Source organism: Pseudorca crassidens, chromosome 2 (assembly GCF_039906515.1).
Source record: "Pseudorca crassidens isolate mPseCra1 chromosome 2, mPseCra1.hap1, whole genome shotgun sequence".
NCBI lineage: Eukaryota > Metazoa > Chordata > Mammalia > Artiodactyla > Delphinidae > Pseudorca > Pseudorca crassidens.
Genome location: NC_090297.1, coordinates 33,379,932 through 33,397,379, shown reverse-complemented (window position 1 = coordinate 33,397,379; position 17,448 = coordinate 33,379,932). Strand labels below are relative to the sequence as shown.

Genomic DNA, 17,448 nt, shown 5'->3' with positions numbered 1-17,448 from the left:
AGGGTGTCCCTCGAGAGTGCCTCAAAGTGGCAGTCCCTTGTCACCCCACCAGACCTCCCAGCTCGCATCCAGAGCGTGCACACAGCTGCTCCCAGCACGCCCCCGCCTGTCTGCCGGCCGGCCCCACGCCCTGGGCACACACTCTGTGACTCCTGGGGGTGCCCCAGGGCCTCCCTCTAGACCGCCCGCCGGGAGCCCAGACGCATCTAGCAGCCCCTGGAAGCCCCAGCCGACGACTCCAGACCCCCTCCCCTGCCGGACGCCCCCACCTTCCAGCCGGCCGAGCTGTTGCTGTCGCCTTTATCCTTGAAGTAGGGCACGTAACGGACCATCCAGTCGTAGATCTGCGAGAGCGTGAGCCGCTTGTCCGGGGCGCTCTCGATGGCTTTGGTGATGAGGTCGGCGTAGGACAGGTTCCCCCACGCGTTCCGCCGGGAGCTCTTCGCTTTCCGCAGCGGTCCGACCTCCGCGCCCAGCGGCGGCGCTGGGGCCATCGGCGGGGCCGTGGCTCGGCGCTCCGGCCCGCAGTCCTCAGCGCCCTCGGCAACCCCTGAACCCAGCGCTCCGTCCTCGTCGCCGACCAAGTCTGGCTGCGGCAGGGGCCAGGTACACGAGCGCGGCCGGCTCTGCGGCGCGAAGTCCGGGTCCACGTCCACCTGATGCGCTCGCAGCTTCGCAGCCATGGTCCCGCCCGGCTCGGGCGAGGAGGGGAGGGGGGCTCCGCGGATGGTGGGCGGGCGGCTCTGGGATTTGCGCGCCCCGGGGAGGCCCGCGGGAGGGGTCCCTGGCGTCGCCGGCTCAACCGCGGGGCGCCATGGGCCGGGTCGCGGAGACAGGGGGCTGGACGCGCTGGGAAGCCCGAAGGGAGGGAGAGATGGGGGCAGTGAGGGAGCGGCGGCCCCGGAGCCCAGCGGGCACACACCTCGCCCAGCCCCGCTTCTAGCACCTGCCGCCTGCCTGCGCCTGCAGCCACCACCGCCACCGTCTTTGCCGCCGCTCCCCCGGCGCCGGCCCCGCACGCGGGCCCCGCTCTCCCGGGACGGGGCCGGATTGCACCATGCCGGAGCCCGAGCCCGTGCCGGAGCCCGCGCCGCCGCCGCCCCGTGAATGCCGCCGCCGCCGCCGCCGCCGCCGCCGCCGCCGCTCCGGCTCCAGCGCCAGCTCCCGCGCCTGCCGCGCTCAGCGCCGGCTGCACCTCGGCTGGGCGGGGGACGGGGAGGGGGCGGGCCCGGCGCGGGAGAGGGCGGGGCGTGCCCGCCCGCGGCCGTGGAATCCTCGGCCGGCCGGGTGCCCCGCCCGCGGGCTGGAGGTGGGGGGGCGGGGCTCCCGGCCGGGGGCGACCCTGCCGCAGCCCCAGCACGCAACAGCGCCGCCTACGGAGCAGGGGAGGAGCGGCGGGTGCGACCCCGCCCCCTACTTTGAGCTGGGGGAGGGGGCGCGGGGGCGAGGCCCGAGCGCTCTCATTGGTCCGCAGCAGGGCTGTCCCGCCCACGGACTCGGCAGGATCCCTCCCCGAAGCGCGTCAGCCGGTTATTGTTACAACCCGGGGTTTCCCGGGGCAACGGGGATGGGGCGGGGCTCAGAGCACTTGGCTCCGCCTTCTATTCCTGGGAGGAATGCCCCGCCCCTGTTTCTAGACACCCCCCATCACCCCCACCCCCACCCCGCCCCGGTGTTTCCAAGTCTTCATTCCAGAAACCTGGTGGGGTGGATGATGGAGCTCTCCTCTTCTTTGTGCCCTGGGCTGGAGAAAGGGAGAGGGTCAAGAATACCTGTGTTCTGGGTCAGGCTTGGCCACAATTTTGGCTTCTCCATCTGCAAGTTGTTTTTCGTGGGCTTTCAGGGTGCCTGAAGTTTAACGTGTAGTAGAATCAACCTGGCGAGCTTGTTAAAACATATTGCTGTGCCCCAGTCTGGTAAGTCTGGGTTGGGGCTTGAGACTCTGCATTTCTGAGAAGTTCCCAGGTGATGCACCCTGGACCACACTTTGCAAACCACTGCTTTAGAGTCTGTGGGAGGCTCTTGCAGGGGCTGTTGGAGCAAACACTTGCCCCAAATTTCATCCTGTTTGGGGAGAAGTTGCTCGTTCATTTAACAGTTATTTATTGAGCACCTTTGATGCACCAGGCACTGTTGGGGCTACTAAGGCAAGAGCAGCAGCAGAGACAGATGAGGTCCCTCCCTCATAGGCTAGTGGAGAAGTCAGATGTAAGTCAGATCATCATACAGCCTCAGAAGGAAGAGGTCGGATGAGCAGTTGGGCAGCCCATTACCTCATCCCACAGGGCCCTAGGCTAGGTTTCCAGGCAACACTCCACCTGCCAGCCTTTGCTTGGTGCATCCCCTCTGCCTAAAACACCCTTTACCCTCCTCAAGGTCCTCCGAAGATTTTCCCATTCCTCAAAACTCAGCTCAACTTATCCCTGACACCTTCTTTAACCCAGCTCCCAGCACTTGTCCTTGTCCCTTGCTTGCCCAGACCACTGCTGCTCTGCCAGTAATATCTATGTCCCTTTAGCCCAATATTTCTCTTTTGCCAGTCAGGAAACTGAGGCCCAAAGTGGGCAGGTGTCTTGCCCAGATGGAATGGCCAGGACTAGAATCTAAGCTCACCAGCCAGTACCACATTCCTGGAGAGGCTGGAGACTGCAACTTGCAGAAAGTTCTCTGGGCAGTGGGAAGGCTGGTCCCAGACCACAGGAGACACCCCTCTCTCAAAAATTTCTTCCTTTCAGCTTAGGTCCCAAGGAGTAGGGCCAAGGGTGAGGGTGCGGGCAGGGCTGGAGGGGCCCCTCCTCGCCACCCCCCCCCCAGGGTGGGAGCAGGTCCAGCTTGCCAATGCCTGGCGTGGCATCTGCCTGAGTCACATCCCGAAGGCAAGGGTGCATGGGAACCATTGGCTGTCCCCTTTCTGCTTACATATACACACACACCCTCCAGGTGGTTCTGTTTAGAGTCAGAAGGGCCCTGAAATCACTGCTGGACCCCCTCCCACGGTTCTCATATGCCCTCCCTGCCTGGGGAGCCCATGCTGAGGGCTGCCCCCTCAGGTACCCTGGAAGCCAGGCCGGCCTCCTGCTGGTCTTCAGCCCTGGCATAGCCTGCTCTGTGAGACGGGGCCTGCTGGGGGCCATACCAGAGCTGGGAGGATCCTTAGCTGGGGGCCCTGGCACAGGCTGCCACTGCGGGGCTGGGAAGCCAGGTTGGCAGAGACGCCCTAGAGGCTGACTCAGGCTCTGCTCCGGCCCCTGCCCCTCCCAGTGTCCACAGCTGCTGCCTGGAATCTCCTCTGGGACCCACACTGGCACACTCAGCCCCCGCTCCCCCCCTGCCACACACACACACTCACACCTACCATGCACACCAATGCTCATTTTTCTCTACTCACAACTTGGTTCCTGCTCACATGTTCATTGTAAGGCTGTATAACATAGTGATTAAGAGTATGGACAAGTTCCTTAATTGCCCAAAGCCACTATTTCCTAATCTATAAAGGAGCATCATCATAGCACGAACTTCAGAGGCTATTTGAAGGATTCCGTAAAATCGTGAAAGTCAGCACGAGGCTCAGAGTAAGTGCTCAATAATCCTAGCTGTTATTATTACTGTTGGTGTAATATCTTCCCTCCCTATTTGTCCCAGGTCACACTGTCCCACCTGCTCTCACCACGCACGCACTGGTGTCCCCTCACACACTCGGGCTCACTCGCATGCACACTTGCCTATGTCCCTTACACGTGTGTCCCAATTCTGCAGACCCTCAAGTTCCTGTGGTTCCAACCCCAGGGCCCTCCCACTCCCCTTCCCTCCTCCACACTGGCTCTCAAGCTCCCAGTTACCCTCCCTACCACTCCCACATTCATTCCTGCTCACAGACAAGCCCCCACTTGCTCACCCTCGCTTTCCTCCCCCTTCCACACACAGGCACGTTTGCTTCTGCTCACACCTTCCCTTGTACTTAAACTCACTCACATTCCAATGCACACACACTCGCTCACTCACACACAGACACGTGCTTTACCCGGTCAACTTACACTTGGATCACAAAACCTGTGCACATACACCCGAACGATTCCAGGGCACGCCTTGGTACTTCAGTTGTCCATCCCTCCCAGTGACAAGCAGGCACTACCCACCTCTCCCGAGGCACACTGCCCTCGGCAGACCCCTTCCTGAGCCACGCACTGACCCCCCCAGCCCCGCAGGACTGTATCCTCCCAGCTGCTTCCCCTCCTCCAGTCTCAGCTCCCCAGCCCCTCCCAGCTCTCAGAATAGCCCCTGCCGCTGTCGCCACCGCCACCTCCACTGCTGCCACTGCTGAGCTGTCAGGGCCCGCCAGAGCCCGCTTCCCCAGCACGGTGCCAGCTGTCTCGGCTCACTCGGGGCAAGTGAGGACAGAGGACAGGCTTCTCTGAGGTCTGATGGGCGTAGCTGCTCTGCACCCCCAAGAACCCCCTTCCAGAACCCACCTGGAAGACAGTCAGCTTTCGGGGGAGCCCAATGCCACTTGCCCAGCATTTTCCCAGTCCCCAAAGGACTTTGCCTGTGTCCCTTTTGGTCCTCAAAAGCCCAGAGAGGGCTGCCTCTCCTTCATGGCTGAGATAAGCCGAGGTCTGGGGGGAGGGGTTTGGTCAAGGCAGAGCAGTGAGTTGGGAGCAGAGCCAGACCAGGGCCAGCCATTCCTAGCCCCTCCTGGGGGACTTGAGGGGACCCTCCCCTAAACTGCACAGAGAGCAAGAACCACCCCCCTGCCCCCACCTGCCGGTACTGAGAGCAGAGCCTGGTTGACATTTGATGCCACAGTTGTCAGGAAAAGAGAACAGCACAGGGGTGATGTCTGGGGACGCCTCTGGAGGGGGAGGGGCTGGTGCCCAGCGGAGGCCTCCAGGGGTAGAAGGGGGAGCGTCTGCAGAAGCCAGAGGGGACATCAGGACAGCTGGGAGAGCCTCCAAGGCAGGCTCAGGCCTGGCCCAGGGACAGTGTCAGGGAGTGGGCGGGGCTGAGCTGAGGCTGCTGGCTGAGGGGGACAGTGCAGCCGGGGAGGGCACTGAGGCAAGGCCCGAGGCGCCTTCAGCTGCCTTCACAGTCCAGGCCTGGGCCAGGGAGTCCTGCGGGCTCGGGGAGGCGGCTTAGACCCGTGGCTGCTCCGTGCCCAAAAGCATGGGGCCCAGGTCAAGAGGGCCTTGTGTCCCCCTGGGCCAGGAGTCTGTACCGCCACCGACAGTGGCAGAGAAATAGTGCTGAAGTGAGCTACTCTTATAGGCCAAGCCTGTCCCATCCACCATCCCACTTAACGCTATATCCTTATCCCCCTAAGTTTTATTGAGCACTTGCTAAGTGCCAGCCCCTGCGGAGTACCTGCCAGGCATGATACTCCTTGGGAGCAAGAACTCTACCCATCTCGTTCACGGCTGTGTCCCCAGGAGCCAAAGCGGGGGCTGGAACAGAGACTTTCAATAAACATTTGTGGAATGGCAGGATAAATGCATTGTATTCTCACAACCACCCAAGAGGCAGACGCTATTATTCCCATTCTCTAGATGAAGAAAGGGAGGCTCAGAGTAGGGAAGTGAGTAGCCTGCTTCCCTGAGACTCAAACTGGAGTCTGGGTTTGCTCCTTGCACAGCACTAGAGGTAGGGGAAAATGAGCTTCGGGGCAAATCACTTCCCTTCTCTGAGCCTCACTTTCCTCATCTGTGAAATGGGAATGGCTATACTTACCTGTAGGGGATGATTAATCCCACCTGTGTAAAGTGCACAGCACGGAGCTGGCAAAGAGCAAATGCCAGACAGATGTATGCCCCCCTCATCCTACTCCATGTTGGGCTTGCTTGATATTCTAAATTTCCACACAACCACACCTGGTATCCATGATGCCTGTAAGTCATCCCTTTTTCTGTACAACAGGAAGGAGGCGTATGAGTTTGCTGGGGCTGCTGTAACAAAGTACCGAAGCGGCTTAAAGGAACAGGAATTTATTGTCTCACAGTTCTGGAGACTAGCAGCCTGAAATCAAGGTGCTGGCAGTGCCACGCTCTCTCTGAAGCCTCTAGGGGTGAATCCGTCCTCCCCTCTTCTAGCTTCTGGTGGTTGCTGGCAATCCTGGCATTCCTCCTCTGATAGACACATCACTCCTCTGCCTCCGTCTTCACGCGGCGTTCCTTTCCGTCTCTTCTCCACGTCTTCACATGGCATTGTCCTCTCTGTGTCTGTCTCCTGCTTGTGATGACACCAGCCACACTGGATTTAGGGCCCACCCTACTCCACTGTGACCTAATCTTAACTAATTACATCAGCAAAGACTTTATTTCCAAAAAAAGATCCAATGCTGAGGTTCCAGGAAGGGCGTGGATTGGGGGTGCGGGGAGACACTATTCAAACCCAGTACAAGAGGTGTAAATGGAAAAGATGTAGGATTTGGAGACCCACAGGACCGGGTTCGAATTTCACCTCCTTCACTAGGAGGCTGTTTGACTGTAGACTTCTCTGAGTCTTGTTTCTTACCCATGTAGAGCGAGGACAGCAACTCTGACCTCCCAGGGATGTTGAAAGGAAATGATGAAATGAGCGCTTGACAGCCATGCCCAGCAGAAGAAGACCGGCATCTCACTGTGGCCTCACTGCCCTGGCCCGCCCCGTCCTGCCCACGTGACCTCTCCTCGGGATTGTCCTGACCTAGCCTGTCATTTTCCTGATCCAGTGATCCTGTCAGAACACTGAGCTGCAGTGTTCTTCTGCTCCTGGCCCTGCTAAGTCACTTCTCTGTTCCTCAGAGCCTCTGTTTTCTGATCCAACAGGTGAGAGGCCTGGAGCAGATGCTCTCAAAGGTTCCATCTGAAGCTGAGGCTCACAGAGCCCTGACACCTCCTCACAGAATATTCAAATAGTCTGGAATTCTGTAGAGCCGAGCCTGTTCAGAGAAGGAGTCCTAGGGAAGGGGGTGAGGTTTCTAGGAGAAGGTTGCCTCTTCCAGCTGCCCCCATCTTACCAGGCCCCCTGCAGCCCACCAGGCCATGGAGGCAGCAGACTTGCCCAAGCCAGTAAGACTCTGCCTGTGAGGAGCCCCCAGAGGGCCGCCCACGGCCCGCTGGGTTTGCTGCTTCTCCCCTCGGCCGCAGCCGCAGCCCCATCGCTGGATGACAGGTAGCTATGGAGAGAGGCGAGTGCCAGCCCCATCAAGGACTTCCTGTGCGACCCTGGACTGGCCCGTTACCTCAGTCTCCCCGTCTGCAAAATGGGGATCACAACACCTACCTCCGGAGTGGGCAGGAGAATGAAAGGAGATGATGTGGAGAAAGAGCTACGTAACCTCTGGGGCATTGTGAGGATGTCTCTCTCTGGCCTTCAGCGTGGCCTTGCCCTCTGTCTCCTGGGCCCATGCAAACATCACCACCTCCCCAGCCTGACTTCAGCCTGAGGACCCACAGCATGAGGCGTGCTGGGAAGAGAGGCTGTGGAATCCCAGTGAATTAGGATAATCAGAGCAACCAGTCCCCCTGAGATGCCGGCTGATAGGAGGAGGGTGGAGGCCAACAGTGACAGAAGGCCTCCTGTGTGCCAGGCACCGGGCCATGTGCTCTCACTCATTTCATCCTGACAGCCACACTCTGGAGCCATCGGCACTATTCCCATTTTGCAGATGGGGAAACTGAGAGCATCTGCTAAGGAAACTGAGGCAACAGCTGCTGGGGAAACCTCACAGGGTGGTTGTGAAAATGATATAATAATAATATTTAATAAATATCATCATCGGGGACTTCCCTGGTGGCGCAGTGGTTAAGAATCCTCCTGCCAATACAGGGGACACGGGTTCGAGCCCTGGTCTGGGAAGATCCCACATGCCGCGGAGCAACTAAGCCCGTGCGCCACAACTACTGAGCCTGCGCTCTAGAGCTCCCGAGCCACAACTACTGAGCCTGTGTGCCATAACGACTGAAGCCCGTGTGCCTAGAGCCCACAACAAAGAGAAGCCACCGCAATGAGACGCCCACGCACCACAACGAAGAGTAGCCCCCGCTCGCCGCAACTAGAAAGCCCGCGCGCAGCACCGAAGACCCAACACAGCCAAAAATAAATAAATAAATAAAGTAAATGTATAAAAATAAATAAGTAAATAAATATCATAATCATCATTATCAAGTGCTTACTTATCTTACTTATTTATCAAGTGTAGCCTCTATGCTAACTGATTCCATGGTTCTGCCTTGAGCCTTAATTAACCCTGAGAGGTTGGAAGGGGCAGCAGAGGCTCAGAGAAGTAAAAGAACTTCTCCCAGGTCACAGAGCCAAGAGCTAAGACAGAGTTTTCCAACCCCAAACCTGATGTTTTCACCACTGCAACTGCTTTCTCTCACCTTGTTGCTGCCTACACAGGTGAGTAATGCCACGTAGTGGCGGCACAGACTGCCCGAGCCAAGTGCAGCTGACAGGGCAGCAGGGATGGGATATGCCATCGTTTCTATCCATGTTTGGTGAAACATGCTCAGCCCACACCCTTAATTTCTACTTTTTAATCATTGCAATTTGATACTTGGACGAAGTGAGGAGAAGCCAAAAATGTAGTCCATGCAAATGATATCACTTTCCTAAGCTCTCATCACCCAGGAGCCCAGATATGGCCCCCTCAGGTAGCCCGGCCCTGCCCTGCCCAGCACCCTGGGACCTGGGTCCGGGTCCAGCCCCAGCCTTCCTCGCAGCTGCTTCTCTGCAGCTTCTCTGGGTGCTCTGCATGGCCCAAGCATGGCCTACACTATAATGACTGCCACTCTAGCTGCAGGTCCAGGCCAGCTGAATGTATCCACGTTCTGCAGCTGCCTTTCGGAGACCTCCTCACCCAGTAGAGGGACCTAATGCCATATACTCTCACCCCAGTCCTGGCTGTCTTCTGTGCGCTTGTCCTTAGCCTTCATTTTATCTCCTGGACTCCCCTTCATGGCTCAGCATCAAAAGAGCACAGGAATTGAGCCCAACAGGCCCAGGTTAGCTTCCTGGCTCTAACTCGGTGACCTCGGGCACTTCTTCTCCCTGAGCCTCAGTTCCTTATCCTTAGGCAACTTTGGCAATACCTACTTCACAGGACTATTGTGAGGATGATGACAATAATGACCAAGATAATAACAATAATACTTAGCAAGGGCCTAACAAGTGCTAGCTCTATGCTAAGTGATTCCATGGCTCTCACTGATCCTTTATCAGCTGGAGAGATTGGTATTATTTTATTGTCATCCCCATTTCACAGATGAAGACGTAGTTAACAGAAGTTTCCGGCATCTATTAGGCCCTTGACAAGTATTAGTTCTGTCTTACAGCTCTTGTTTTTTTCAACAGTCAAAATTCATAAACTAAATCAGCTACGTACAAGCCGTGCTGGGATACATAGCCATTGTTCCCACCTAGGACATCTATACGTGTCCAGCTTGCTCTGTGACTCCAGCCTGGCAAACTGCATGCCTGGACTGTTCCTTGTTCTGAGATATCTCATCCTCAGACCCTCCCAGCTGAACCTGTGAAGAGGCTGCGTGGGGATCAGGAGACGTGGCCCCAGGGCCAGCCCTGCTAATGTTTCTCTGCACCTTTTTGTGCCTCGGTTGCTTTGTTTATGTCTCAGGGGAGGGTGGTTGGAAAGGAGTGGTAGACAGCAGGTGCTCCGAAACTGTTGGTCCACAGCGTCTCCATCCAATTTAGTCACGTGAATCAGTCAGAGTTAAAGATCAATCCAAAATACTGACCAGCCCAATACACAAGCGAGCCATAAACACAGGGAACCAACCAAGGGTCAAGTGTGGAGAGGAGGGGGCATGGGCTCTACTTGTGGGGCTGGACGGGCCCTTTGTGCCCACAGTGCAGCAGGTGCAACCCACTTTGCCTGCTGGGAAGCATAGTTATCCCTTGTATTCTATTGGAGTAACTATCCTCAGTTTAGGTTTATGGTTCATCTCTTCTCCCATTTTAAAACAAAACCCTTACTCCTTTCCCTCAGTTGATTGTGCTATTGTTATCGTATGTGCCATTTTATATAAACTGGAATCTCCCCCAAGTCCCTTTTTTGGAAGTGGACGTGGAATGAAGGATGGATGAGTGCGAGAAGCACAGGTGCAGGAAGTAAGTCACATGTAGGGTAAAGACGGAACCAAGGCATCATCCACTCCCACCCGACAAACTCCCAGCATCCTTCTTCCTCTGAGAAGATTCCCAGACCCCTGTGGACATACCAGTCCTTCCTCCTCTGTTCCTGGTGCCTGTTTCGTGTTCTGCTCACGCTGGGCTCTACTTATCTGTTCCCACATCTGTTTACTGGTCTGTGAGGTCCTCTAGCACTGGGTCTTATCCTACTCATGTCTCAGATCCTGCACAGGACCTGAATGGGGGGAGGGAGGGGTTGGGGAAAGGGAATAAGAGAGGCTTCACAAAGGTGAAACATTTGAGATGGGTCTCCTGATAATTCCCTGAGCACTTATGAGATGCCAAGTGAGCTTTCCAAGAATAAGAATGACATATCCAGAAAAACATGTACCTAAAGGGCCTCCTACAGAGACAGGCACGTGATAGGCACTCAAGAAGTGACAGCCATGGTTACAGTAGGGAAACACTGGAGGCCACCTGGAGGAGATGACGTTATGCCACAGCCACGCAGAGGAAAACTATGTAGCTCTTAAATAGAATAAATAGCACCTCTAGGTGCTAACACAGAAAGGTGGCCATAATGTGACATGAAGTGGAAAAAGTAGTAGTGCCTACAACATGCCAGGCACTGTGTATATTATGATTCTGTTTCTATCAGTTCTACACATGTACATTATATTTGCATGTACGGATGCACATATATAAAAAGTGCTCTATATATATAAAAAGGATTCTCCCAAATTGTTAAGATTAGTTAGTTCCAATCAAGAGCCAATATTGGGGGTTGGGGAGAGCCTTCCGTTTTACTTTATATAGTCTTAAATTATTGAATAGTTTTATAACAAATTGAGAACAATGAAGGAAAAAAGAAGTAAATGCTATAATGAGTGCCCCAGGAAGAGTCCAGCTGACAACCCCAGTGACTTGGCAAAGGGGTCCAGCAGCCTGGTCTCTATGCCTCCATCACCTCCATCACCTCTGCTGAGTGCAGAGGGTAGGTAGACACTGAGTCTGATGGGGAGGCCCATAGGAAAGGTTCCAGGGAACCAGGGAAACCAGAGTTAGGTAAATTGCCCTCCACTGAGGAGGGATGTGACTGGTGACCCCTCTGGAGACACAGGGGTCAGGTCAGATCCATGAGTACCAGCCCCAAGCTTAGGAGACTGGTCCTGTGCTGGAGCTGCGCCCTGCTCTCTCTGTGGGCCTTGAGACAGAGTCATGAGGACAAGACCCCATGCTCTCAGATCAGGCGGGAGCCTTAGAAATCATTAAGCCCATTGCCCCCTCGTCCCATTATCTGGATGGGAACTTAGTCCCTGAGACGGTGTAAGGCATCTGGGTAGGGGCAGAGCTGGCCAGAATGGAGGCATCATGATTCTAAATGGGAGATCTTCCAGGCTCCCTCAGAGCCTCCCAGGTGGGAGGGGCATGTTGAGTAGAAAGAGTATGGATCTTGGAGACAGACAGACCTGGTTCCGGACCTTGATGCCTACCCTTGAGACCCTAGAGCCTCAACCGCCTCCTCAGGAAAATGGAGACGACACTGCCTCTCTGAGGGTAATTATGAGAACTGAAGACAAGTTTAGTAGGACTTAACATGTGGTGTTAGGGGTGAGTGGTGTCTTTAAGAAGAGATGGGAATTTATGGATAAGGACAAGGGTAGCTGGAGATTTGCACTCTGGTCTTTAGGGTTCACGGCCTGATATACCTTAGAGAATAAAATCTACACCCAGTCCAGGCAAGAAAAGGTGGAAGAGGGTAGCAGTTAAGAACTCGGGTCTGGAGTAAGTCCCTGATGCTAATTCTAGTTCATTTCTAATCATGGGCCATCTCTAGGCCTCACATTCTTCATCATAAAAATGGGGATAATAGCAGTTCCTACCTTTCAGGCTTATCATGAAGATTAAATAAAGTAATGCATGTATTAGTAAATTACCTAGTACAGTGCCTGGCACTATTTGGGGTTATAAGGCAGAGGCTCTCAAGCCCTTTCTACCTGCGAGAAAAGGATCCAGAGTTCCTAATAGACATCAGGTTATGGCTGGAAGAAGAGACCATCAGAAACAGGAGGTGTGTGGCTTTGGCAACCACGAGGTGGAGTGGTGCAGAGGGCAAAGGCCTAAGAGTCAGACAGATTCGAGATGAATACTGGCATCGCCATCTTAGCTGTGTGACTTCTAACAAGTTACTGCACTTCTCCAAGCTTCAGTTTCCTTACCCCCCAAAATGGATTGCTGTGCCTGTTACTGCTTGACCAGAACATATGAGAGTAAAACTCCAGATTCCTTTGCCCAAGCCTCCCTCCCTCCATCTCCTTCTTCCCCAGCTCCTCCCTCCCGACCACCATCTCACAGTCTCCAGAACAGAGCACTGGGCTTGGAGTCTCAAAGACTTGCTTTCCAGACCCAGAACATCAGCTGTTACCTGTGGGACTTTGAGTGAATCACTGTGCTTGACAGAACCTCAGTTTCCATGTCTGGGATGGGGAGATTCCTCCGTCCTCGCAAGGTTACTGTGAGTAACAACTGAAGCAATAAATGTGAACATATGTGAACGTGCCTCACCCAGTACTTCGAATAAATGTTCACTGTGACTGAATCTTTACAGTATTTTTTCTTTGGGCCACTTTTACGTTTTACAAGTCAGTTTAAGAACAACTTAATCTTATTCTCCACAGCCAAAGGATCACCTTGAAACTGAACATGGAAAGAACGTGTATATTGAGTCCAGGGCCTGGCTTCGATCTTGGGTCTAGCTCATAGTCTTGGCCAAGGCCCTTCATCTCCCTGAATTCTAGTTCTCTTAGCTATAAAGAGGCACTGAATTTATCTGAAGGAAACCAAAACACTATTTCAAAAAGATATCTGTACCCCCATGTCCATTGCAGTATTATTTACAACAGCCAAGACATGGAAGCAAGCTTAGTGTCCACAGGTTGAAGAATGGATAAAGAAAATAAGATGTGCATGTGCGCGTGCGCGCGCGCGCACACACACACACACACACACAGAGGAATATTATTCAGCCATAAAAAGGAGGAAATCCTGCCATTTGTGACAACGTGGGTGGAACTTGTGGGTATTATGCTAAGCGAAATAAGTCAGACAGAGAGAAACAAATACTGTATGAACTCGCTTGTACGTAGAATCTAAGAAAAACTAACTCATAGATATGGAGAAGAGATTGGTGGGGAGTGAGGGGTGGGCAAAATGCATAAAGGTGGTCACAAGCTACAAACTTCCAGTTATAAGACATGTAAGGTAGAGCATGATGACTATAGCTAACAATACTCTTGTCTATTTGAAAGTTGCAAACAGAGTAGATCTTAAAAGTTTTCATCACAAGAAAAAATTAGTTATAACTAGTGTGGTGTGGGTGGTAACTAAACTTACTGCAGGAATCACTTTGTGATGTATCCATATATCAAATCATTATGTTGTACACCTACAACTAATACAACATTATATGTCAATTATATACTATTTTTTTAAAAAAAGAGGCAATAATAATACCTACTTCACAGGGTTGTTGTGAGGCTGATAATGACAATAATAATAATAACAACAACAGATGTAGGAGAGGGCTGGGACCTGGCCTTACAATCACCCACCAGGGTAGGCCAGCTCTGGAGCGGTAGACCAGATACCCAGGCAGATGGAGGTGTTTCCATCGAGCAGACCATCGCTTGCAAACATACCTAAAAACATTGCCATCACCTGTGCTTCAGCTGTTACTCCAGGTGAGAGGGGGAGCAGGCTTGGGGGCTGCAAGTATGAAACTGTGTTCCCAGGTAACTCTCGGCACAGCCTCTCGGCAGACAATAACTGTCTCTTGAAGCAAGGTCTGGAGTTTGGCTGGGAGGGTCTGAGGATGAGATATCTCAGAACAAGGAAGCAGCCCGGGCATGCAGTTTGCCAAGCCGGAGTCACAGAGCAAGCTGGACACAAGCAGATGTCCCAGATGGGAACAACGGCTGTGTACCCTGGCTTGGCTTGAGCATAGCTGATTTAGTTTACGAATTTAGACTGTTAGGAAAAAAACGAAAGCCATAAGACAGAACTAGTACTTGTCAAGTGCCTACTGTGTGCCAGAAACGTCAGTTACTACATCTTCACCTGCGAAATGAGATGACAGCAAAATAATAGCAACCTTGCTGGGTTGATTAAGGATCAGTGAGAGCCATGGAATTACTTAGCATGGAGTCTGTATTCCATGAGCTCTTGGTAGATAGAAGCTCATATTATCATAAGGCATAGGGCAACCGGGAGGTGGTTCACTGAGCCAGTGATCACAAGAAGGGGTGGGAACTTCAGAGGAAGTGATGGATTTGGTTTGGGGGCACTGAGTTGGAGGTGTCTGTGGGACAGCCAAGGAAGACATCTGGCCGGCATTGATGTAAAGCCTAAAGGTCTGGGATGAGGTGGGGACAGGAGATGCGAACTTGGGAGCCCTTGGCACCCAGATGGAGAAACCATGGGAGGGGGTTAAGACCCTGGGGTGATGTGAAGCAAGATGTGAAGACAGCAAAGAGCTGAAAGATGCCAGCATATTAGGGGGAGCAGAGCAAGGGCAGACTGTGAAGGGCTCCAGGAACTGCTAAAGGAGCCTGGGAAGGAGCAGGCAGGGAGCTAAGAAATGGTGGACTCGTGAAAGCCAAGAGAAGAGAGTAGTTAAAGAAGAAGGAACTGGTAAATAGTGCAAATGTTGCAGACAGGTCAAGAAAGCAAAGCTTAAAAGAATGTGCTACAGTATAGGTTTTCTGAGAGCAGTGCAGGCCAAAAAGTGAGGCAGCTGCTGCTGCCAGGGAGGGCGAGGCCAACCTCTAAATCTCACGTAGGAAATCCTAGCACACTTCCCTGGTGGTCAGTGGTTAAGATCCTGCGCTTCCAATGCAGGGGTGTGGGTTCGATCTCTGGTCGGGGAGCTAAGATCCCATATGCCTTGGGGCCAAAAAACCAAAACATAAAACAGAAGCAATATTGTAACAAATTCAATAAAGACTTTTAAAATGGTCCACATCAAAAAAAAAAACTTTAAAAATAATTTTAAAAAAAGAAAAAAGAAATCCTAGGCAGTCAAGGGGCCTCGAAGTGGAGCCCAAAGGCCCTCGAGAGGCAATGTAGAGGAGGGAGGTGCTGAATCCCTCTGCATGAGGCCTTGCCATGTCTCTAAACAGCTCTGAGCCTCTGTTTCCTCAAATATGAAAAGGGGGTAATATGCAAACTTTATAAGAGGGTTGTAAGAATTGGATGACATCCTTTTATAAGATACCTGGTACATAGTGAGCACTCAACAAAAACTAGTGCTTTCACTCCAAACCAAGAAAAGTTAAATTCAGGTCAAGTATCCTCTTTTGGGGAACACAGGGAATACTTTAGAAAGATTCACACTGTCACACCTGTCTTACTTCCAAAGACTTGGTGATGGGGTACCCCAGGCATGACCGCCAAGCTCCCCTCCAGCCCCGTCATCCCGTGCTCTCCCCAGAGAGAGGTGGTCATCTGTGGATGATCCGTCCATTCAGAGGACAGTGGGGAGCCTGCCTGGCCAGGCTAAAAAACCCAATGCCTGGGGAAAAGGCAAGAAAGCTGTGCAGAGTGTAAGAGAGGTGCCCAGGCGAGGTCCAGTTTAGAAAAGTAAGTTAAGTTGTTCTTAAAATGACGTGTAAAGATTCGGTCACAATCAACATTTACACCAAGTACTGAGAGAGTCACGTTCACATATATTGTCTCAGTCGTTACTCCCACCAGCTTGTGTGGAAGGGGGAATTCTCCCTACCCCTGACATGGAAACTGAGATCCTGTCAAATAAAGTGATTTGCTCAAAGTCCCACAGGTGACAGATGATGGCTCTGGGATTGGAAGGCCAGGAAGGAGAAGCCAGCTGGATTTGAGAAGCTAGGAAGGAAGCAGATGAAGGGAGGGAGAATTGGGCGATGCAATGTCTGGGTTTTACTGCAATAAATCCTGGTGGAGTGGGAATAAGTACAGGGAGGGGCAGGGACCTGACCACACAACCACCCACCTTCATGGGACAGCTTTGCAGAGACAGACCAGACACCTGAGCAGATGGAGGTGTTTCCACCTAGCAGACCGCCACCTGCAAATACACCTCAAAACACTGCCATCACCTGTCCTTGGTCTGCTACTTAGAGAGGGAGTCGTGACAAGGGAGGAGGCAGGTTTGGGGGCTGCCTGCCTGAGATGAGCCCCACTGGTATCCGTGGTGGCCAAGAAGCCAGGAGCAACCAGCCCACCACAGGCCCTCCGGAGGGGGGAAGGGGTCAGAGCTCTCTGAGCTTTAGTGTCTTCACGAGGGAAACTGAGATAAGATAGCCTACATCACAGGGCTATCCCAAGAAATATGTAAGAGAACACATAAAGGGCACCTGGAGAGTTCCTGACATAGAGCATGTGATTCTCTTTCACTTCATACTTGTCAGATGAGGAAACTGAGGCTCAGAGAGGGGCAGTGACTTGTCCACGGTCAGATATCTAGTGAGCTGGTGATGGAACCAAGCCTAGGAGCCAGATCTCCTAATAGCCAGGGGCCCTAACCCTCAAGCAGTAGATTATTCTTTCCTCCTGGATGGGGGTGATGTGTTAGCCACAACACCCTACCCGTTCAGACCACATTAACAGAGGTAGAGTCTAGACCTGCCTCACACCTGTGTCCAACACCATAGCCACTAGTCACAGGTGGTTACTAAGTACTTGAAACTTGGCTATTCCCAAAGAGGATATGCTCTAAGTGTGAAAACACACCAGATTTTGAAGATTTTGTATGGAAAAAAAAGTTTGATATCTCATTAATGATTTTTATGTTGAAGGATTTATGTTGAAATAATATTTCGGACATATTGGGTTAAATAAAATATAGTTTTAAGTTCATGTTACCTATTTCCCCTTCCTTTTTTTTTTCTTTTTTTTGCCACACAGCTTGCGGGATCTTAGTTCCCCAACCAGGGACTGAACCCGGGCCTCCAGCAGTGGAAGTGCGGAGTCTTAACAACTGGACCACCAGGGAATTCCCACCCCTTACTTTTTTTAAGGTGGCTACTAGAAAATTTAAGATTGCCCACGTGACTCACCTTATATTGCTGTCAGACTGCGCAGGTCTCAAATGTAGGAGGAGATGGGGCTCCCCCTCTCTGTGCAGAGGAGGCCTGAGTTGAATTCTAGACCGCTCATCTCAAGAGGCACAGCGGCAGGGAGGAGCGTATCCAGAGACAGCAGGGGAAGCAGAATGAGGCCGCAGCTTTGCACAATGCCAGGGGCACCGCTGACATCATGGTCCAGTGGGGCTGTATTCAGTGACCCCACAAC

The 17,448-nt window shown here is 53.0% G+C and overlaps 1 protein-coding gene and 2 long non-coding RNA genes across 4 annotated transcripts in view; 1 reads left to right on the top strand and 2 right to left on the bottom strand.

Moving 5' to 3' along the window:
- FOXO6 (forkhead box O6) overlaps window positions 1-1,148 on the bottom strand; it is a 21,254-nt gene extending 20,106 nt beyond the window's left edge. Inside the window, exon 1 of the mRNA XM_067725720.1 lies at window positions 270-1,148. Coding sequence (XP_067581821.1) covers window positions 270-683 — 414 coding nt within the window. The 5' untranslated portion in view covers window positions 684-1,148. The remainder of the gene's footprint in view (window positions 1-269) is intronic.
- Window positions 124-8,113, top strand: LOC137218592 (uncharacterized). The gene is made up of 3 exons (XR_010940769.1): window positions 124-606; window positions 6,513-6,797; window positions 7,801-8,113. It is a non-coding gene; the product is annotated as an uncharacterized lncRNA (long non-coding RNA).
- Window positions 5,960-17,448, bottom strand: LOC137218591 (uncharacterized). 2 transcript variants are annotated; one of them, XR_010940767.1, is made up of 3 exons: window positions 17,214-17,448; window positions 10,212-10,357; window positions 5,960-6,216 (listed from the first exon to the last, which is right to left on the bottom strand). It is a non-coding gene; the product is annotated as an uncharacterized lncRNA (long non-coding RNA). The 2 variants fall into 2 exon arrangements; XR_010940768.1 differs by lacking the exon at window positions 10,212-10,357.